The following is a 22804-nucleotide window of genomic DNA, read 5'->3' as shown; positions in this document are numbered from 1 at the left end:
AGCAAAGCAGTTGTAAGATATCTGTATCAACATCTCTGTCTACACCTATGTAAGTGAAAATAAGAAGTTTTGTGCTTCACTGTAGGTCCCTGAAATGGTTCCCATTGCATCAACTTTCTCACAGTATGTTCTGTACCAGCATTAAGCTTTGCAGGACAGGTCACAGCCTAAATAGCTTTACTTCTGTCCAAGTTCTGAAGTTCTAAAAGCAGCTGGCCATGGCAGGGGTCACACAGTCCTAACTATAGAAAGTGCTGTCTGCCCTGCCTGTGATAGGGGTTAAATCTATTATGGTCAAAGTTACACAGTCAAATGCAATCAGAATCAGGCTGTGCAGCCTGCATTAGGCAGCGATCATGGCAGAGCTCACTGAGAGTCATTGTCACCCTCCATGGAACTCACACAGGCCACTGGGTGCCCATGCTGTTGACCTTAGGGACTCAAGACTTCTGTTTCCAGAAGTGAAACATCGTGGAAGACTAAGAGGATTGTGATTTAATTGAAAGCATTGATACCTTTTTTAGACTATGTTGTAGCGATTTTGCAGTGGACACTGTTAGTGAACATTTGAACCTTTAAGCGTGGACTCAAGGGAATTGTGCATTTTCTTTGCATCAGGATAATATAAGTTAAAAGAGGGTAGCTGCAAGATTTAAAGGTGATTTAGAAACACTTGGGTGTTTGGAATGTCGTATCTAGCAGTTTAACTTGCATCTGTCTCTAGAAATTAAGGGAGTTCAAACTGAAATATAAGAAGCAGCAAGTGACAGTGGCAGAGTTGGAGGAAGAATATCTCTCAGTGTCAGAAAATATCTCATGTTCTGTTTTCTTTTTTCCACTGGGAATTGTCACTTTGTCTTTATATCCTGCCCTCCACTTCTCTCCTGCCTACCTGTGATTCCCACCATTCTGCCAAGTCCCCAGGTTCTGTCCTCATCCCCATTCCTATTTTCTTCTCTTCCCTTCAGCTACCAGTAACCTCCCTGCTCTCCCAAGTTTTCCAGCAGGCCTGTGAAAGCTGTAACATGATACATTGCCAGCCAGCAGGCCAAATTCCACAGATCCTTACCTTTCATGGGATCATTAATCTAAATTTCCTTCCATGGTAGAGCTGCCATTCTTTGAGGAGCAAGCAGGATCTGAGAGCTCTCCTGCTCTTTCAAATTCCTTGAAGTTGATAAAAGAGTTCAAACACCAGAATGACAAAACAGCAGCATAATCACGTGGTTCTTGTGGTTCTCGTTCCATGGGGAAAAGGAGCCTAGCAGGAGAAGCCTTCCCTGAGGGAGGCAGTTTGATGCTCATGTCACACAGGTGTCTTTTTTGTTGGTTTTGTTATTTAACAGTTTGACATTGACAAGGAGGCTGGAGAGAGGCAGATTTACCATCGGTACTGTATGGAAAGGGCATCTGTGCATTGTGCCCATGTGTTCACCACAGTCTCCCAGATCACAGCTACAGAAGCAGAACATATGCTTAAAAAAAGCCCTGGTAAGACCTGAATCATTTTTTTTTACTGTTATTTCCTCAGAATGCCCACATATCTTTAGATTGAATGAACACAATAGAGGCAGTATGCAAACTTGAAGAGACAGAACACATGCACAGGCGTGTCTGGCTATGCTACAGGGATTAACCAATTTTCCATGGATGTTAGGCTTTTTTTACCAGGACTACTCAACTTCAGGAATTTTGTCTGTGGCACGGTTTCCCTGCTTTTAGAACTGAACCGTGATAAGCTTCATATAGATAAAATATTTTCTATTAGGCCAACAAGTAGAGTTTGAAAAATAGTTCTGTGCCCAATAATTTGTCTGGTTTTCCTCTTGATATTAGTCTCATAAAATATGAAGGTTAGAAATCTTGTCTTGTTCCATGCTTGGGTTTTCAGTAAGGTCATGATCCCAGTTTGATGTGTCATCAAATTTCTCTTTAAATCACCTCAGTGCTTTATAGGGATAAACCTCAATACTCCACCTGCAGGTAAGCAGCATGAGGGAAAACTGTACAACAGTTTTGGAGACTATTTAGCAGGTGTGTTGTTATCTTGGTTATTTTAAATTAAACCGTGCTCAAATTATTGTTTTTGTTTGAACTCGGTTTTTTGTTTTATTTTTGGGGTTTAGTTGTTTATTTGGGGGATTTTTTTGCTTACTCTTTGTAGAGTTATTGGATGATTTGCAGTGCTGATTATAGTTTGGGATTGTTATCCTGATTAACTTCAATGCTTCAAGCCACATTGTGGTTCCTGAACCTGAATGAAAGAGCTGTTCATGGAATCCTTTGCCTCATTCCTGACTAGCTGCCAATAGGATGATGGATTTAGATTATCTTTTTCATTTTATTTTAAGCACAAAAGCCTTGTCTTAAAAGTCACTGAAGTTCAGTCATTTAAACTGGGATACCTCTGAAAGGTCTTGATTTTTCAGAGTGCAGAGCACTCTGAAAAGCAAACTTTTAAAGCTTTTTTAATATAGGCATGACACTTCTCCCCACCACAGCTACCATTGAAAATCATAGTCTGTGTTTTGGGATTTTAGGAGACTGAAATGAGTCTGAATCCAGTTTAATTTGGGGAAGAAAATCTCCAGACTGCTCACAGATAAAACATCAGTTGAAGCTGAAGAGAATTCCATGCACAGAGATTCACAGGCCTGAGCTTTTTGTGATTATTCTTGCAACTTTGAAGAAACCAAGTAAATATACTTAATGTTTGGGTTAAAAAACTACTGAGAGATGTCATGCTTCATGTTGATATAGCTAGAAAGAAATTCAGTAGAAATTGTCACCCCAAATCCTAAGAAACAACTCTAAGTGGAAAGTCTAATGAGAATAAGTATTTTAATAGTTTCTCTGAATCCAAGACCACAAATAAACTGTGCAGGAACCTATTCTCACACTATTTATTCTCTCTGAAGTTGTGAAATCTGCATAGACATTGATTTTTTGAAAAACCCATCAATCCTTCAGTAGGTCATTGAGCTTGCTAAGGAACTTGAATACTGAAAGCATGTGTGCATTTCTCCATCCACTTTAAAAATAAACCTTTAAAAGGAGGATGCTGGATTGGCGCAATTAAATTTTATTTACATTTATTGAGATAAAAGTTTTTCAAATAGTTAGCTAAAAATAACTCAGAAATATGCTAAATTGAGCTCTCTCTGCTACTCCTCTTTAACATCAAACTTGGATTATAATTTAAATTATAAATCTCATCACTTGGAGAGGTCCCTTTAAAATTTAATAAATCCAATTGCATAGAGAACTTTTGCAGTGGGACAAAGGCCAATTTGCCAGTTTAAACCTGGCAGAATGACTGCTTTCATTATGCTGATCCCACTTGCTGCAGTTGTTATGTGATCAACAATTTATCAAACCATATTTGTCAAAAGCTTGAGTATCTTTGACATATCTAGCAGGATTTTGTCAGTGATCATAAGTTATATTCTCGTGGTTTGAAAACTGGTGTTATGAGATGTCTAATGTTTTCACTCAGATGTGGAACATATTTCTCATTAGCAGTAGAGAGAGTTTGAATCAAAATTCCAAGAGATTCAGGTATCAATTGAGTTCTAGATCTAGGCTTCCTATCTGTATGTATTTGATCAAAATCATAGATGGAAACTCTGAAAAAAGTACAAGTCAACTCTACTGTTAGTGATCCATCAAGAGAAAACTGTGCTAATATTACTTAAACCATGTCAGTTTCTTTCCTATAAATACAGAAGTCAAAACATTCTGGTTTGGCCTACTTGGGACAATTTCTCAAGCAAAAGTATTGTTATTTCATTAAACAACAAGAACAGCAACAAAAGCAAACAAACAAACAAAAAAAACCAGCATAGGGACCAAACTCTCTTTCATCACTTCATCTCTCACACATGTTCAAAATATTCCTGGGTGTTGAGCAGGAATAGTGAACTGGGTTCTTTGGGCCACCGTGTCTGTCATGCATCTCAAAGCCTTAAGCAAGAGATGGATGGAGCCCCAGTCCTCATGAAAGGATAAATGAAGCTGCAGTTAAACCAAAGGACATGGGAGTAGGTTGTGCACAGGCTGCTGCTGGTGGGTGATATTCTCCAAAACTCCCTGATAAATGAATGTGAGTGTGGAAAGAAGCTGGCCAGAAATAGCTGGGCAAGGGATTCTTCCTGTATTGGGAAGCCTTGGAGATGGCTGGAGTCTCAAAGCTCTGTCCTGCACGAGCCAGTTCTCCCACACAGAGCAAGGAACAGGTCAGAGAAAGGAGAAGGTATGTTGTTGGTAAAGACAGTGGAGGATGGTTCTGCTGTGTTACCTCCCCCCAGAGGCCTTTGTTCAGAGAATTCTTAAGTGCTGGGCAGGAGAAGGTAAAAGCACAAGTTTTCTCCTCATGTCCACCAAGACTGTTTGGCCATTGAAAATCAAATCTTCAGTACCTAGCAAGTAAAGATTTCCTGGTCTTTAGTTTCAGAATTGGTATTCCAGAAACAGATCCATCAAGACTTTTGCTATTTCATGGTTACTACTAAAGGTTATATTTTTATCTGTTGTAGTTTAACCTAGAGTGCTTCAGGACATTTTCAGGTGAAAGTTTAACCACAGATCACTTACATGGCAGGGAAACACATATATTGCTAAAGCAGACTGCAATTCTCAAGGAAATAATCAAAAATGGCTGTGCCATTTGCATAATGTCAGGCAAGTATCATAAAGTAGTATAAGTCTGTTTCAGTCAGTTGTGTTGCCATGAAATACATCTGCTGAGGAACTGGCCTTCCCTTTCATTTTCATTCATAACCCAGCTCAAAGGACAGAAAATGGCATTCTTTCCATTTACTTGGACTGGATTTGGGGCAAGCCTTTGAATAGCTGCTGTGATCTACCAGGAAGGCTAAGAGTGACTGAATTTCAGTGCCTGTCCTCTGTGTATATCCCAAAACTCTACCTTTAAAATGCTGGAAATGAACACATTTTAATTGTAAGATCCTTTAGAATCTTGGAGGAGGGCTGGAAATGAACAAATTTTAATTGTAAGATCCTTTAGAATCTTGCAGGAGAGCAGCAGTAAAAATGTAAAGTGTACTATTCCATGGATATTTTTAGGTGAAACGCAACTGATTACTGGAAAGAGGCTGTTTTATAAATGTTTCTTATATGCTCCCTTTTTTGATAAATCCTCAGAAGTTTTGATAGAATGGGTATCTCTTGTGCCATGCAGTAAACAAGGGCATAGCACAATTTCTGCTTCCAAGGGCTCTCAATCTGTAGTGATTGAGCAGGCAACAGTGATATCAAGGATAAAGAGGTAAAGGGCAAGTTGCACAACAAATGTGTGGCTCAATGGAGACGTCACTGGGGTCTTGACAGGACAAAAGGGCAGGGTCTACCCCGTGCTGAGGACAGGTGAAAGCTGCTTTGATGCTGCAGATGTGCAGAGCCACATGCAAGAGCTCTGTGGAGGCAGTGCTCTTCCCTCCCCTGAATAACATAAAAACATAACCTGTTCACATAAACTTGAGAAACACATTGGTTCTTTCCTTAAAGATTTCTCTGACTCTGAAGATGTCTACCTCTGCCTTTTCTCTGCTTTTCCAGATGTTGTCACCCCAAATGGCTTGAACATTAAGAAATTTTCAGCAATGCATGAGTTTCAGAATTTGCATTCCATGTACAAGGCTAGGATCCAAGAGTTCATTCGAGGTCATTTCTATGGGTATGCTTTTACTTTTCAAAAATTAGCAATGCTTGTCCAACACTATTTAAAGCAAAGCAGGAGGACTAACAAGTACTTCATTGAGGAGTGGAAATGTTGAAACCAGCTTATTCAAATGTCTGTCTGGGATTTCTCAGTCAGAAGCTAAGGGAACTTTAGACACCAGATCTGACTCTACTTAACAGATTGTGATTTCAGACAGCAGATCTTGATCTGTTTGTTATTTACCCAAGATGCAATTAGTCAGATTAAGATAGTCAATTTAAAGCACAGCAGAAAAGCTTCACTTTCATTTTTATCTGGGGATAATAAGTTCCTCCAGAATAGAAAGCTGTTGTGTGTTTTATTTGATTGTATCTTGAGAAATACTTTGTTCTTGTCTGTTTTCTTGCTTTCAGCCACCTTGACTTCGATCTTGACAAGACCTTGTTTTTCTTCATTGCTGGGAGATATGAGTTTTCCAACAAAGGAGCTGATATGTTTCTAGAAGCCTTATCAAGATTAAACTTTTTGCTGAGGGTAAGAAAGCTTACACAGCTGCTTAAAGCATAGAGTTTATGCTCAAACTCACCATCCTGTGGAAGTCACCTACAAGAATTCCCTTTCAATACTCTGGTTTCTAGGGAAGTAATTATGGGATAATCACAGTTTTCATAGGGCTCTCCTCCTGAACCATCAGAATATATGATGATTTCACACAGTTTTAATTGATAGATTGGTTGTATAATTGAAAATAATTAATTACATAGTTCAAGAAGTCAATCCATGGTTGCCTCCCTAGTTTTTAGAGAGAAGTAACAAAAATAGTATTCTAGAGTTTACGCTGATAGCTTCTGTATTATAATGGAAATAAAAGTAAGCCTTTAAAGCGGCATTTTAAAAACATCCTTTTAAGCAAATTGCTTAATTTGTTAGGACCTGTTTATGATCTTTTAAATCTCTGCTACCCCACTGGATGGGAATGTTGCATTAAAATTCACAGAGTGACAGTGGTGTGGTGCAAAGCAATGGGAAGCCGTTCAGGTCTCTGTGGTTCTGTTTTCTCAACAAAATTGGTGCAATGTTTCTAAATGTCTTTATGGAGTACTTCAATGAAGATAAGAGCAAGGCCTTGTTAAAAATCACAGAGCACAGCCCTTACTACCTACAATTGAAAATGTCTCCATTGTGTCCCAAAGACTAATATATTGAAAATAAAACCCAGAAAAAATGCTAATAATGCTAATTGGCTTTCAATCATTTGGCAAGGATCAATTAGCTGTTGTCCTAGACTCTGTCCTTTGTACTCTTTAACAGTTGAATAATATGGAAAATCTGGATAAAAGTTATGATACTGCTCTGTCAGCAGGGATGAAAGAATCACTAATGTCCAAAGCCCTAAGTACAATTGTTCTACCACCACTTTCTATTAATATGGCATTTAGTGACTCTGGGTTTTCTAGAAATTCTTAATCCCTTCATTCACACAGATCACCTCACAGAACTGAAGTATTTCTTCCACAACAGAAATCAGCTGTTTGGCAGTGCTGTGCAACATCAGCTACCTGTTAGTGGCATTTTCATGGTTGTTACCTGTGAATGCTGGTAACGTGGAAGGTCTTGTGCAATAAGAGGGAAAGAATTGCCTGAGCAATTATTGCAGGAATCTCTTATTGCAGCTAATGATTTATATCATAGAATCATAAAATCTTTAGGGCTTCAAAAGACTTCCAAGATCATTGAGTCCAACCTTTGGCCAATCACCCATTTGTCAATTAGACCATGGCACTAAGAGCCATGTCCAGTTGTTTACTGAACGCTTCCATGGAGGGTGAACTCCACCACCTTGCTGGGCAGCCCCTTCCACTGCCTGATCACCCTTTCTGTGAAAAAGTTCTTCCTGATGGCATCCATGGTAAACAAGGCTGATGGAAATTAAAGGAAACAGGCTAGCTTTCCCAGGCTCTATAGAGCAGTGTACTGTTGCTTCTCCCAGAAGCTGAGCCTGGATTTATTGCATTGTTCTTCCAGTGTGGATGCCAGCATCTGATTAGCTGTTCTAACAACCCTTGCTCTGTAATTAATTCAAGAGGTAATTTCATTGGGAATAGTAGACTACCTGTACTAATTACAAGTCTGGAAATGGTGGTACTTCCTAAATTTCCCAGTATTGTGCCTGAACCTAAAAAGGACATACCATTGCATGAAATTGTTTTATTTTATAAAGACATTTTACAAAGACATTTTCCTCTGCTGCTTTATTTGCAAAATTTTGCAAATAAAATATGAATGTTGGGAGAGATTGTTAATGCACACTAGGATTGTAGCACGATGGACTTGGAAGCCACTTTGAAAAGAGGGAAGAGAAGAACATAATTAACATAAACATGATAGATGACTCCCATAGGTTTTTTTATACTGTACATTTCCCTCTGTGTCAGTCTGAGAGAAGGCACACTATTGAATGGTTTTGTATCTAAAATTTGAAACGGAGGCAATTCAAAGTAATTTAATTTTTACAGCTCTGAACAGAGTTCACCCTTAGCTTTTCATTAAACAGCTGATGAGAGGAGTAAAATCTCATTCATGCAGCAACGAATGGACCTGGTATTTTGAACCTTGTTCATGCACAGGAGAAAGCAGCAAGTGAAACCATCTAGAAATAAAGGGTCAGAATTCACAGCAATGCTTTCTGCCTTTGAAACAGCTGGATGGGAGAGATGGGCAAGAAGTTACTTGTGGCTTTTTGCGTGTCTGGTCGGTTCTTTGCCAGAGTTTAGGTAGAAAATGGTTGTTCTTTCTCTGTTGTAGGAATTTCTCTCATATCATGGCTAGGCATACCTCAGATAGTAAGCCAAACATTCACTCCTTTGAGCCAGCACAGTTTGTGTCAGGTGAGAAAGTGTGTAGGACTTTTATTTTTCTGCAGTTTATATGCTCAGCCAAAGCCATGTTCTGTAAACCATGAGAGCTCAGGAAGATCTGATTGCCCAAATTGAAACTGGGTGACATCTCCATCTTGATCTCTGATTTGACAAAACTTTGTTTGTAGCAAGAGCTACAAGATCTGAGCCTTCCTGGAAAACCAAAGTGCATTTGGTGTTTCCTGTGACTAATTCTTAAAGTTGGCTGTGATATTTTGTATCAGATTTTTTATTTTAAATTGCTCTCCATTTCTTGTCACGTAGGTTCACAAGGCTGATGTTACAGTTATCGTGTTCTTCATCATGCCAGCAAAAACCAACAATTTCAATGTGGAAACCTTGAAAGGACAAGCAGTCCGGAAGCAGCTCTGGTAATTGCCATTCCCACCCTGGTGCAGTCTGATGGGGACTCATGCAAAAGTCTCAGCTGGAGAATGCTCCCTCTTTTTGCTACAACTGAGGATTGTGGGTAACTAGAATGTATTTCAGACATGAAAGAGATGGGAAAGATAAATAAGGTCAAATATTTCTTCTTTTAGGTCTGTTTTTTTTGGTTTTTTTTGTTTTTTTTTTTTTTTTTAATCCACAGTTATTTTTAGTTAATTTGTGTTGTCATTCTATTAGCAAATAGTACTTGTTTTGTAGCAACACAGTCAAATGCTCTAGAAAATCCAGTGTCCTGAATGTCTTCTGGATGTTTCTGGTACTCCCTTTGGATGTGCCACAGAGCTCCCACAAAATAAAGACTGCCTGCTCATTTTTCACAGTGACCTTCTCTCACTGTGAGAAGTGAATAAATAAAGACTGCCTGCTGGTTTATAACAGTGAGCTTCTCTGTGGGAAAAATAAATTAATTACACATATTCTTTTATTTAGAAATGTGGAAATTGCACCGTGTGATCCAGCAGATCAGCAGTTGATAATTATTTATAATTGTCTATATGGACTACAACAAGCAGTGGCCATAACCAAGCAGTGAAACTTACAGCTATAAAAGGAAAATTGTCACAGTCCTACTTATTTTGCAACTTTTCAAACAAAAAAAGCAAAGCAGGAGCAGGATTAACCTTCACCTGACTTTACCTGCTGTGTGATTCTGTATAGGAGAAAACTGCTTTCAGCTGTTCTTCTCTGTGAAAAGCAGAAGACCCTCTGCATCACTCTATGCAGCATCATCATGGTCATAATCATAATCAGGATAAACCCACCTGCTAGCAGTATTTCATAATAATATCAAATGATTCTCAGGATGCCACAAAAATTAAAGACAAGACGAGGTTGGCACTTATAGAGGAATACAGCACTTGGACATTAATATGTGATGGCTGACTTGGGGTATAAAATCCTTCTTTTCCTCTGCTTCTGGAAAAGCAGTCTATCCCATCTGGGTTAAATTTTAGATATTGTGCATGGCAATCTATGAAAGTATAGTCACGTGGGAGCGATCCTGCTGGGGTTTGGATCAGTGTGGCTTAACATTTGACTGCTTTACAACTCAGCCAAAATTGACTTATCCACTCTTGTGTCTATGTGAGCTGGGAAAGGGCACCTAAAAACATGTATGTGGATTCCCAGATTGGTAAAGTTTAAGATTTCACTTAACAAGTTTCATTTTTGCCTAAAGTATAATTAGAAATCAGAAAGGCAGGAAAGGTTCTGTGAAGTGGAACTTCACTCGCAGTAGATTCACTCACGTTTAGCATGCACTTGCTGTTTTGACAAGAGAACTTTGTGCCACGGGCAGAATAATAAAAATTACTCTTTGCATGCAGAACAGGGGTTCACTGGAGTTCTTCCTTAGCTAAAATATAACATTTGTCTGACACAGTCCTCATAAATTGTATGATTAAAACTTGGCCTGAGCTTACCAGGAAGTTTTTTTTGTTTTGCAAACTGAGATAACTACCTTTAAGTCTAACACTTGTTTCTAAAAGTCTGTGAGTTGGGAAAAAGGGCAGAAAGTAAAGGGGGAAGCTTGCTCTGAAAACTCCTTTTTGTTTGATTCTTATATCTTGTATGTCTCTTCCAGGTCAAGAGAATCTGGAGCTCTCTCTGTCCATTATTAATGATCATGTTGCAGTACCTAGGGTCATATATATGCTCTTTTTTTTCACAGCTGACATGTGGTCCACTGATCAGAGAAGGGGGCTAGAAGGAATCCTTAGCAAAGCCTGCCCCTGGCTTTTCCAGTGCACTCATCTGTAGGTGCAGGATAAATCCTCAGCTCTGCTGGAATCCATCAGCACAACTGCTGGCTGGAGAAAGGAGCTTTGAGAACCAGACCTCTGTCTGCTTCTGCATCCTGGGTTCCATCAGTCTATTAGTTTAATTTCCAGCTGCAGGAATCTCTTTTATACTGTCTTTCTCCTGGATTCTCCTGTTTCATATGTATATTTATTTATCTTCCCAGGGACACTGCACAGTCTGTGAAAGAAAAGTTTGGAAGGAAACTCTACAATGCCTTGCTGAAGTGAGTGAATAAGTTGCTTTGCTCTGCCTTGCAGAGCCTCATGTTCAGGTGGCTTTACTTGTGCTGTTTCTGTGCTTCTGCTCCTCATGTAAGGGATTTTGACATCCATAACATCCATAGGAGGGCATGGTAGGAAGATATGGGACCATGAACAGTATACTTGTTTAACAGGCAAATCACAGAGAAAAAAAAATAAAGGTTCCAACAGCTTGTGGTGGAAAGACTCTTAAGAGACATCTAAGTAACACAAAGGCTTATTCACTGTCAAAAACTAGCTACTTCAGCTTAAAAAAGCACCAAAGTATAATGTGTCAGTAATTCAGTCATATTGTTTCAGAAGACAGTTGGAAGTGAATGACCCAAAGCACAGGTGAGATGACCGGAACTTCAGTAAAAACAAGCTGTGTCCGAAAAACAGAAGAAAGCAATTCTTTTCCTTTCTTTTTTCAAAAGCTAATTAGGAGATCAGCATGTATATGGGAGAACAGAATATAAGGAATATAGAAATGCCATGAAAACAAAGGAAAGGTTCATGTTGACATCAGCAAACTTCAGATCAGACCTTCTTGGCCATTTCTTCATTTTCTTTACAAAAGGGACAGTGAATCATTTGGTAAAATTGGTTGTGTGTTTCCTTTGCAGAGGAGAAATCCCAGACCTGAACAAGATTCTTGACCGAGATGACATAAGCATTATGAAAAGAGCCATCTTTTCAACTCAGGTCAGAAAATATGTTATTTGTATAAACATCTAATCAAAATAATGAATGTGATGATGTAAAAGGATTGAGTATGGCATATAGCAATATGTGTGCATTGGGAGAGGTTTTCAGCAAATACACTTCTTATCAGTAACATTTAAAATCAGGTCTGATTGTTTTTAATGAGAGTATGACCCAAACGGACCTTTAGGGGAGTCCATGGATATTGCTTCAGTCACATGCATTCCTAATTCTTTTATTTTGAGCTAAGTGTGAACTTGGAGTTGTTCCTGAGCCTGGATTTTTCCAGTTTTATTAAATATGTGAAATCAAATGCTAAGGAGATACAGCATTGACTAACAATCTTCAAAATTAAATGGTGGGCCCTTCTCAAAGTTAGTACAAATTAATTTATTTTGAGGTAAATTAAGCTTATTTACATTAATGAAAAAATCTGGCACTGTCTTCCAGTAGCCCTAGGAAATGGCAACAGGACTGTTTGCCAAGAGTTTGTCTGATTTATGGATTGCCTTTTCTGTGCTCAGAGACACTCTCTGCCTCCAGTGACCACCCACAACATGATTGATGACAGCAATGACCCAATTCTCAACACCATCCGGCGCATTGGGCTGTTCAACAACCGCACAGACCGCGTGAAGGTGCGTTCTGGCCGCCTCATTTGAGACCCAAAATGGGATTTCTCTGAACATTCTCAGTCTGCATCACTAGCATGGGGAGTGCAGTTAAATTCTTGATAGGTGGTATTATACTGCTAGAGTACTTCTCTCTTCCTCCCTTTCCAGGAATTACAACTTGTCACTGCACAGGGATCCTCAGGTGCTGTTTAGCCAAGCTAATTTCCAGTTAGAAATCTGAGGTTAGGGAGCTGTTTCCATTGCTGCCTCCTGCACTGAATAAGTAGCTGCTAACTGCTGAAATCAAGAAAGTGCCATGGGTCATCTGCACCCAGATAGAAAACTCTGACATAGATTCACTTGCTTAAAACTGGAGGTCCAAGGTTTGAGCACAGACATTCCTGGAGTATTGATTCATCTCTTAAGAGCAACACCCTGATACTCAGCATTTTCTGTAAAAGATTAACCAGGGCTTTGAGCAGAAAGAATTCCTGTTCATGCCATGCTCATATTTACATCACCTGTTGAAACTAAATTAGTGCAAATAAATCTTTTCCTTATTTCCATGTTTACTTTGTCAAACCACAGAAATTACCAGCTTCTGCTTTCAGAGGTCTGCCAAAGTTGTTTTTTTCCTGGCAATCTTTGATGTTCTAACTATGACTATCTCAACATCTCTCTAGTCAAAGTTGAACCTAAAATTGCAAATTCTTTCTCTTCTAAACCTTTTCTTTAAAGCCAGATCCAAAGTATCTCTAACAATGACATATCAATTATTCTCAATATCCATGGCTATACCTGAGTAAATATTTTCTTATACTTCCTAGTTGCTTCTTCCTGGCTTAACATATGAGCATTAACTCCAACAAATTCTGGGATCATCACATGGTAATAATACACAAGATGTAACAAAAGTAGGGGGGAAAGATACAGTGTGTACAGATGTAGTAAAAAATGCCTCAGAATTTACTGCTTGAAGGCATTACAGAGCAGATAGGATATAACACAGCAGACATGATGATCTACTTCTCAGCAGATGTCAAGTTTCTAGAAATCTGTCATTACCACTGAAAAATTACCTGCTGCATGAACAGGCTTAATACTTCATGAGCTGAATACTATTTGAAAAAAAATCTGTAAACTTCAAATTGAAAGTAATTTTGAGAGAGGTACAACATATTCAAGCAGACACAGTTGGCATGGGAAAAATCCCCTCAGCAATTCCAGTGAAATCACTGGGATCAACTAAGCTTGCAAAATGAGCTTACAGCCCATTTACTGGTTGAGTACATTCATTTGTTTATTCAAATGAGTAGCATGACAATTTTATTAAGAAGGGATAAAAGCACATCCTGAGCATGGAATAATGGCTGTGGTATGTTCATGCAGGGAGATAAACCCAGAGCAGTTTAAACCATTCTCTCACGTTTCAACCTCCCAAAGCTGACTGGGCACCACATGCAAGGCACTTCTCAACTAAGCAGCAGATGTGGGGCAGTAACCCCAAACCCTGCAGAGTCATGCAGATAAATTAACTTTGGTCCTTAGAGGTGTCTTTCAGCAAGATTAAATAGGCACAGGTTTGTGGTGACAGGGCTATAATGTGCCTGCTTTCAAAATTCCATCCATTCTTGGGAGATCTGTTGAGTACAGTGAACATTCCTTTATTTCAGGGAATGCTGTGAAGTTCAGAAGTGCTGTGTCTGTCTGAGGCCTCCTCCTAAAGAGACATCCCAGTAAAATCATAGAATGATTTGTGTTGGAAGGGCCTTAGAGATAATTTCATTCCATCGCCCTGCCGTGGGCAGGGACACCTTCCACTAGGCCCAAGTTGCTCACAGCTCCATCCAGCCTGGCCTAGGACACTTCCAGGGATCCAGGGGCAGCCACAGCTTCTCTGGGCACCCTGTGCCAGGGCCTCTCCTCCCTCACAGGGGAGAATTTCTTCCTGATATCCAATCTTAACCTGCTCTCTGAGAGTGCGAAGCCATTCCACCTTGTCCTGTCACTCCAGGCCTTTGTAAATCCTCCTTTGTCCAAGAGACCAAATCTTGCTAAATGCCTTAGGCCTAATTCTCAATGCATGTGGGCCCCCTTGGTGAAGAAAGGTAAAGCTAAATGTCCAGTGAAAAGGGGGTTCATCATCAGTCCTGTTTCCAGGATGAGAGTGCACACAGGCAGGATGTGTTGTAGTGTGAGCAGTGGGGTAGATAGCAGATGGATGGCCAAAGGAGATGTTGTCCAGATACTTAGGAAAAGACCAGGGTGAATAAAGGTGCCTAAGCTTATTGGTAATTGAAATATATCAATGATGGTTTTCTTTCACCTCTAACATAAGTTTTGAATATCCAGGTGATCCTACATCCAGAGTTTCTTTCTTCAACAAGCCCCTTGCTGCCCTTGGACTATGAGGAGTTTGTTAGAGGCTGCCACCTTGGTGTATTCCCATCATACTATGAACCCTGGGGCTACACTCCAGGTAGGAATTTTGTACCCTTAACTAGCATAGAAAGATGAACACCCATTCTGTTGCTGCAGCCAGTTCCTTCTGAAGTTCTCCAAAAACTCTTTAAACTCTGTTTCCTCTGCCATGCAAAGGTCTTACTGCTGGCAAAATGTCCCTGCAGTTTACTCTTTCCTGTACTAATGTGTAATCTTTTGATTTTTTTATGGCTTTAGAACAAGAAATAATTTTTTAAAGGTAATTCTTGGTTGAAGGATTTTTTTAAAAGATGTGCAGGAATGTAAATATTAAAAAAAGCAGGGCAAGAAATCTGATGCTGCCAGCTGACATAGTTCAGTGGATTTAATTCAAAGATAACAAGTTTGAGAGAATTATGTAATACCATAGCTTTTATTTAACAGAAATACATGCAGTGGTAGTGAATCTCATTGAATTAACTGGAAATTTCTAAAAATTCAGAGAGCATATAGATTCTGACTTAAAATATTCTCTTTGTCAATATCCATTTGTGTCTCCCAGAAACAAAGACTGCTTTTTAAAGGCATATTTATAACTATTTTACACACACCAGTTTTATTGTCATATGAGTGAAGGCCATGTAGATGTCTCTGTGCTTTTTTAATACTAGAGTCTGCATGCTGGTTTAGGTTAGGCTTAGGCTCCTTGGCAAAAACGTTTTAAGGAGAGTAAGCAATTATCCTTATTCATGGATGTGACAGAAAAAAAACCTACAAAAAATCTATACATATTCCGATTTTATAAAACTAGCTCCACATATACTGTGAATGTAGTCCTGAGTTAATCATGGGATTTGTTGTTTTGGGATGGGATTTTTATTTTGGAGGGGTTTTTTTCCTGCTATAGAGACCTATTGGCAAACTATCGAAATCCAAAGGTTGATGTGCTCCTGCCCCTAAGAGATTCAGTTTTGTAAAGAGTTGTGAACAACTAATGAACATAGGTGTACATTAGGCTCCAGTTTAAAACCCAAATAGTCCTGACCATGTAGTGGGGTTCTCTGTTTCGAAACTGCACTCCCAGAAAGTTTTCAGTTTAGCTGCTCTGAAACACAAACATATGTTTGCAAACACAGGGTGAATTTTGTGTTTAAAATTTCTTTTTATATTTTTTCCAATAATCCACAACAAAACATTATTATAGTTTTCACTTGACATTTTCAGGGCAGCTTTATTGTTATGGGACTTTTGTCTGCCTGTTTTTTGGGGTTTTTTTTCCTCATAAAGGTGAAACCATTGCAGGTGTATTGTCCTGAAACCCTTTTTGCCTGTTTCTTTCTGCAGCTGAGTGTACTGTGATGGGCATTCCCAGTGTAACCACAAACCTCTCTGGATTTGGCTGTTTCATGCAGGAACATGTTGCTGACCCAGAAGCTTATGGTAAAAACTTCAACAGCATATCAAAATATCACCTCTGTGTTAGGAAAGCAGAAAGCACAGCAAGCATGCTGTTACCCCTCAAATTTGTGTTTCTCTAGGACAAGGAAATGCATTAGGGGAATATATTCAGAGCTCTGAATATCTTGTTAGGTTGAACAAGTGATTTCATCTTTCATATTTATCCAGACCCTTTATGGGTTATTTTTTTGGTCTCCCTTTAACCTTTTGTTTTCCATATTCTTCCAAATTCATCACTGCTCATATCAGTCTGGAGTCTCCCAGCATTTCCCTGTAGTGCCTCTGGTTATAATGCTCTAAGCCTTCCAAAAGAAGCTGGGAAAGTCTGCTTCTCTTAATAGTGTGGGATTCAAGACCAGTGACATGACCCTCCCCAAACAAACATTAAATTACCATGTACACTTAAAAAAAAAAAAGAAAAGCCATGGAAATACAAGAAATCTACTTCAAATACGTAGTGATCTGCTCAGATTCATAACTGGAGTACCAATGCCTGGTATGTCAGGATGATTCTGCCTCTTGAGTCATCCTCTGCCTCAGTAACTCCTCCTTTTAGGGTTGTTTGTCCCTGTTTTCCAGCTGGTGCAGTTGTCACTAAAGCTGTGGCCTCCCTGAGGTACAGAGCAAAGGCACAGCCCTTCCTGTCCTTTCCTCCTTGCTTAGCCAGGGCTGACTGGAAGCCCCATCTGTGGAAGTGTCCAAGGTCAGGCTGGATATAGCTCTGAGCAATCTGGGATAGTGGCAGGTGTCCCTGCCCATGGCAGGGATTGGAACTTGATGATCTTTAAGGTCCCTTCCAAGCTGACCCATTCTGTAATTCTGTGGTTCTGTGAATATTGAGTATATTCCCAAACCAGGGCCTCTTTGCAAGTACCTGGGCTTGCTTCCACAATCAGGCAGTGACAGCCCCACACTGGTGCCACCTTTGCCTGACCTAGAGGCAAGGGTTAGAGCCAGGAACAAAATCTAGATAACCTGCCCGGGTGAACATATCTTTGAGACCTTTCAGAGAGACCACAGAACACAGGTCAGTTGCTCTTCTCTGCCAAAACGTAGGTGTGAGTTGTATAAATTACTGTGCTGGTCCCAAGCACTTCATTAAGGTAGTTTTGCATCTCTCATGTCCATTAAAAAAGCTGAAAGGTCTGGCACCTTCTTCTTCCCAACACTCTGGTTTAAGGAGGGTGGCAAAAATAAAGTATTAATCTCAACAATGTAGAGGCAAAGTTTACCTCTGCCCTCTCTCTGCCAGAATTGTCTGTTGAATGATGTATGTGAGTTAGCTGTCTCCATGGAAACACTTGTATTTCTACAGAAAACACAGCCTCTCTCCTACAGCCTGATTCTGGCCATCCACACTTGTGAATTCTACAGCAAGCTAGGAAAGCACTAGATTGATTATGTTTTCTTTAAGAAGTCAGTATTTTTAAAATTATGAGAAACAAAAATTATATATCTTTATCCAGAAACTAGAACCTTTTTGGACATACTTACACATCATCAATAAACCCTCTGAGTTTTGGAGAATTTGCTGAATTTCAGCCTGAAAAGTAGAAAAAATTAAAGTTTGAAAAAAAAAAAGCATATTTCTCTGCTCCATTTCATCAGAATGGTAACAAGTGTTCCAGTTGTAGCTGCCTTTTAACATTAAAAGGAATATACTGCATGTAACATTTGTCACCTGACAGAAGGTAGATGGGAGGTGTATGAGGTCAGATCCCATCTTCAGTCCCACTCACCTCAGCCTCCCTGGTGTCCCTCAGGGATCTACATCGTGGACAGGAGGTTCCGCTCGCCGGACGAGTCGTGCAACCAGCTGACCCAGTTCCTGTACGGGTTCTGCCAGCAGAACCGGCGCCAGAGGATCATCCAGAGGAACCGCACCGAGCGCCTCTCCGACCTCCTGGACTGGAAGTACCTGGGCAGGGTGTGTGAGAAAGAGGCAGCAAAAACTCCAGGCTCGTAGGCCTGGCCAGAGCCCTCAGCACGGTTCTGCAGTGCGAGCACACAGCCCCGTGCTGAAATTCCCCTCTCCAAGGGGATAAAGGCAGAGACTGCACATTGCAGTGTAATCCTTCCATGCTCCAGTGGCAAGGAGAGACTGGACAGGTTAGAGCAGAATCCAGTCACACCACCGAGCTCTTGCTGGTGCTAAACACAGTGTAAAAATCTGACGGTGTTGGCAACACCTACACTAAGGAGGATTTGTGTTCCTAAGTCATCTGGACACTTTCAAAAATCCTTCCCATCCTCCATGAAATGTTGCTGGGCTCTGTGGCTCCTCAACACTCCTTAAGTACCTCTGTACTTTGAATGCAAAGTAGTGTTTTTAATTTGACACAGGGCACTACAGTACAACCTATTCAGAAGACAGTAATGAAGTATTGTTCTCAATTCTGCAGGACTAAAGAAGTGGATGCACATATATGAGTTTTGTAACTGTTTTGAACCTTTTCCTGCTCTGATACCTGTGTGTGAACCTTAGTATTTATATGGTTCCCAACACTGCATAAGCTTTAACGAGCTATTTTTTCCGTGCATGTGCTGCAAACTCAGGAATACAGTGGATCTAAAAATATTTTTGTCAAATTCTTAAATACCAGGCATCAGTGAACTCATAAATGTCACTTCTCTGTTGCTGTTACACATGCTTCAGTGCACTCCAAAGTGACTTTGAATGAGCCTAAAACTTATGTGTAATACATATGCACACTTAAAAATGTAAATTTTCCTTGTTAAAAAAACCCCACAATTCTTTCCTGAGGGATGAAGAATACCTGTCACTCAATAGGAGCTACACTGACCAAGTCCTAGTTTCCATTTTAATACATCTTACAGACACTTTATTCAGCTTCTGCTCCAGACCTCTTTGGTGTGAATCTGTCATGAATGGCTCATCACTTCACAGTACAAGCAGTGATATCAGCTGGATTCTGCTTATCTGAAAACACATTTAGCCTTTGTTCAGCAACATCTTTTAGAAGATAACTCATTTTATGTTCCTTTCCCCCCTTGTTTAAATCTACCCAAGATTTCTATGACTTGTAATGGCTTCTCTGTTGTGTTGCAGTATTACATGCATGCCAGACACTTGGCCCTCAGCAGAACATTCCCAGATAAATTTGAGATGGAACCAAGTGCTCCACCAAAGGTAAAGTCTGCTTTTGGAGATGAGTTCATTTTGCCTGCTTTACAAGGAGAGAGAGGAAGAGTGTGAAGGAGAAGAGAATTAACAAGTTTGGGTTTAAATAAAGAAAATTAGGAACTCCTACTTAAAAGCTTAACAAGTTATAGACTTAGTCTCCAGTCAGGAATATGCTGTTTTGGGCTGGGACAGAGTCAATTTTTCTCCCAGTAGCTGGGCTGTGTTTTGGATATGTGCTGAAAGCAGTGCTGATAGCACAGGGATGGTTTAGTTCTTGCTGAGCAGGGCTTGAACAGAGCCAGGAATTTTTCTGCTCCTCACCCACCCTGTCAGTGATGGGCTGGGGGTAGAGAGGGAGTTGGGAGGGGACACAGCTGGGACAGGTGACCCTTAATGGCCAAAGGGACACTCCAGACCTTATGGCATCATGCCCACTATATAAAGCTGGGGGAAGAAGGAGGAAAGGGGGATGTTCAGAATGCTGCCATTTGTCTTTTCAAGTCACTGCTACCTGTGATGGGGCCCTGCTTTTCTGGGGATGGCTGAACACCTTCTTGCCCATGGGAAGTGGGGAATGAATTCCTGGATTTGCTTTGCTTGTGTGCACAGCTTTTGCTTTCCCTACTAAACTGTCTTAATGTAACCCATGAGCTTTCCCACTTTCCCCTTTTGATTCCCTCCTTGGCCTCTCCAGGAGGGAGTGCACTGAGGCCGTGTGGGGCTGAGTTGCTGACGGGGGTTAAACCACAACCTACTGGTATCAGATCCAAACACAGGGGTTACCAGGTGGGACACAGGAACATGTCTTCATATGATTTAGGCTGAGCTGGATAGGACCATGACACTTTGCACCAGCTGAGGAACTGGCCCTGAAATTCCTCTTGGAAGAGTGGCTGCTTCTCCTTTTTGCTTCTGCTAAATGCCATGGAGATGTTCTGCAACAACCAAAATAGAGGGGAGTTGGGAAAGGATGTTCTAGGGAAAACAAGGCAAGGTATTGCCTTCTTCTGAACATGCTATGTTGGCTGGAGCTGCAAGGGGTCACTTTGAAGGCACACCTTCAAGCAGTTCTTGCCTAGTCCAGATTAGCACTAATTTGAGAAGAGAGGCTGCTCAGAACAGTGTTACTTAGAACCAAACCTCAAAGAGCAACTCTTTTTATTTTTTTTTTAGTAAGGAGAGAGGAGGTTCAGACCAAAACCCTTTGCTGGTTATGCAGATGCTGACATTATAACTAGAAAACCATTTTGAATGTTCAGATTGAAACCTGAATTTCAGTAAGCATATTCTGACTACAGAGTACAGAAGGATTTTGTCCTGTGCTGATTGTTTTAAGGCTCAGTAAAGGTATCCATGTTTTGCAAAAAGCAATGCTGGAAGGGCAGGACGTTGTCACAGGGTAAGCATCTCTGTCATACAAGTATGTATTTACTGGTAGAGGAGGACTGAAAAGGATCTGGGTTGAGGGAAACTTAATTTTAGATTGCAGGGTAGGTCTAGCTTACATATGACTTCCACTGGCTTCCTCTGAAGTGATGATAGCCTTAACTTTAAATGAGGTATAACTTTATTTATAGCTTCTAACCTTAAATTGCTGTATAAAACCAATGGAGGAGCTCAGCTGACACATTCACCTTGCTTCTGTCCCTGGCAGACGGAAGGTTTCAGGTTCCCCAGGCCTTCATCGGTGCCGCCATCGCCCTCTGTCTCCCAGCATTCCAGCCCTCACCACAGCGAGGCCGAGGATGAAGATGAGGATGAGAGATACGACGAGGATGAGGAAGCTGAAAGGGATAGGCAGAACATCAAGTCCCCCTTTTCCCTTGGAGCCTTGCCACAAGGAAAGAAGAAGCAGCATGGAGAATACAGGAACTGAACTGGTTGCTCTCCCCATCCACCCAACAGATTCTCCTGTAGGCTTGGCAAGCTTTCTGTTAAGGACAGTGTGATGTAATTAGGGGAACCCTAAATGTTGCTTGAGCTACACTTTTGGAAAGCTTAATATTATTTCACCTTGAAAGTAGTTTAAATGACAATTTTTCTGTGCCCCTTTGAGGTAGAAGAGATTTTTCAGGCTTAATAAAACTAGAGGATGAGACAATACCCTCAGGAGCTTATACAAACTGCAAATCATACCTTTGTCTGTGGAATCAACTGTATTAATCATAGTCTAGACAAATAGCTACATTTTGGGTATCCCAAAGGAATTTCTGCTTCATTTATGTTTCCCCTTTTCCCCTCCTAAACTAACATGAACTTTAAACCAGAGCTCAAAAAACTAGAGGGAATAAAAGAGTGTTTCACTGGAGAAATATTGGAAGAGTTTAAAAAGATACACTGAAAAGAAAATGGTCTTTCTTTTTCCTGATGCTGTTTATTGTAAGCTTACATAACATTTTTTTACAGCAAACAGAAGTGTCTTAATCCAGTGGTAAAACATACTTCCTGTGGAACAATATAATGTCTTATGCAGTGGGCATTTGAATTTTAGAGACAAATGAAGTCATCTTTCTGACGTCATTTAGACCCACAATAAACAGCAGACCATTTATTTTCTGATTCCTCTGGTATGTCTCTTTTATTTTCATCTTGTTGTAGATTCTAGGTTTGTTAACAAACTGGTTTGGGAGGAAATTAATGTAACTTGGCTAAGGGGAATGACAAAATTTCCTTGAGTGTCACCTTCCCCTGCAGACAAGAAGCCACGCAATGTGACAACATTCAAGGATCAGTAATTTCCATTAGTCCATGCTCTATTTCACTTCTTCCAGAAGAGACCTAATCCTAACAAATAATGCTAAAAAAATTTAAGATACAATTTTGAAAAGCACTTGAGACTTCAAAGTTCTTGGGAGATAACTGACCCTCACAAGAGCTAAACATTTCATTTGCCTTACAGAAAACTTTTAGAAGTATTTCAGCTCCTAGAGATGCAGAGAGTGCCTGAAAGGGCTCTTCAGAAGCACATCTTGTTGTGAAGAGGTTAGAGATCAATCTCTTGTTTTTCAAGTTTGTGCATCAAAAATTTCTCATGCTGCTCAAGAAAAGACATTTCCAGAACTTTATGCAGCCTGTTCTTAAGCAGGTGGGACAATGTAAGATTTAGAGGTATTTTACCTTTCCTGTCAATCCCAGGGGGAACCTGGATGCCCAGCTTTGGTTAGGCTCCTACCTTTCAAACACTTAACCAATGCTTGATGACATGGTTCTGACTATAGGCCACTTAGAATAAAAGTGACAAAGTGCTTATTTGTATTTTTGACCACCTAAAATCAGTTTTAAATCTGGATTTATAACCTTGAGCTGATTCGGATACTTGAAAGAATATTCTCAGAAGTCAGGTTCCAGTTTTTATGGTAAAAACTTATTTGGAATTT

General features: G+C 40.2%; 1 protein-coding gene across 4 annotated transcripts in view; it reads left to right on the top strand.

The window, feature by feature from the left end:
* GYS2 (glycogen synthase 2) overlaps nucleotides 1-21912 on the top strand; it is a 51057-nt gene extending 29145 nt beyond the window's left edge. For all 4 annotated transcript variants that reach the window (XM_064701528.1, XM_064701522.1, XM_064701518.1 and 1 more), the window contains 12 exons: nucleotides 1347-1491; nucleotides 5578-5695; nucleotides 6094-6214; nucleotides 8863-8969; nucleotides 11009-11068; nucleotides 11711-11789; nucleotides 12314-12427; nucleotides 14756-14882; nucleotides 16169-16264; nucleotides 18046-18209; nucleotides 19353-19433; nucleotides 21082-21912. In XM_064701528.1, coding sequence (XP_064557598.1) covers nucleotides 1347-1491; nucleotides 5578-5695; nucleotides 6094-6214; nucleotides 8863-8969; nucleotides 11009-11068; nucleotides 11711-11789; nucleotides 12314-12427; nucleotides 14756-14882; nucleotides 16169-16264; nucleotides 18046-18209; nucleotides 19353-19433; nucleotides 21082-21303 — 1434 coding nt within the window. In that variant the 3' untranslated portion in view covers nucleotides 21304-21912. The remainder of the gene's footprint in view (nucleotides 1-1346; nucleotides 1492-5577; nucleotides 5696-6093; nucleotides 6215-8862; nucleotides 8970-11008; nucleotides 11069-11710; nucleotides 11790-12313; nucleotides 12428-14755; nucleotides 14883-16168; nucleotides 16265-18045; nucleotides 18210-19352; nucleotides 19434-21081) is intronic.
* The last annotated feature ends 892 nt before the right edge of the window (nucleotides 21913-22804 follow it).

The sequence above is a fragment of the Zonotrichia leucophrys genome, chromosome 1A (assembly GCF_028769735.1).
Source record: "Zonotrichia leucophrys gambelii isolate GWCS_2022_RI chromosome 1A, RI_Zleu_2.0, whole genome shotgun sequence".
NCBI classification, from domain to species: domain Eukaryota; kingdom Metazoa; phylum Chordata; class Aves; order Passeriformes; family Passerellidae; genus Zonotrichia; species Zonotrichia leucophrys.
The sequence above is the reverse complement of the archived record's forward strand: the minus strand, read 5'-3'. Positions and strand labels throughout refer to the sequence as shown.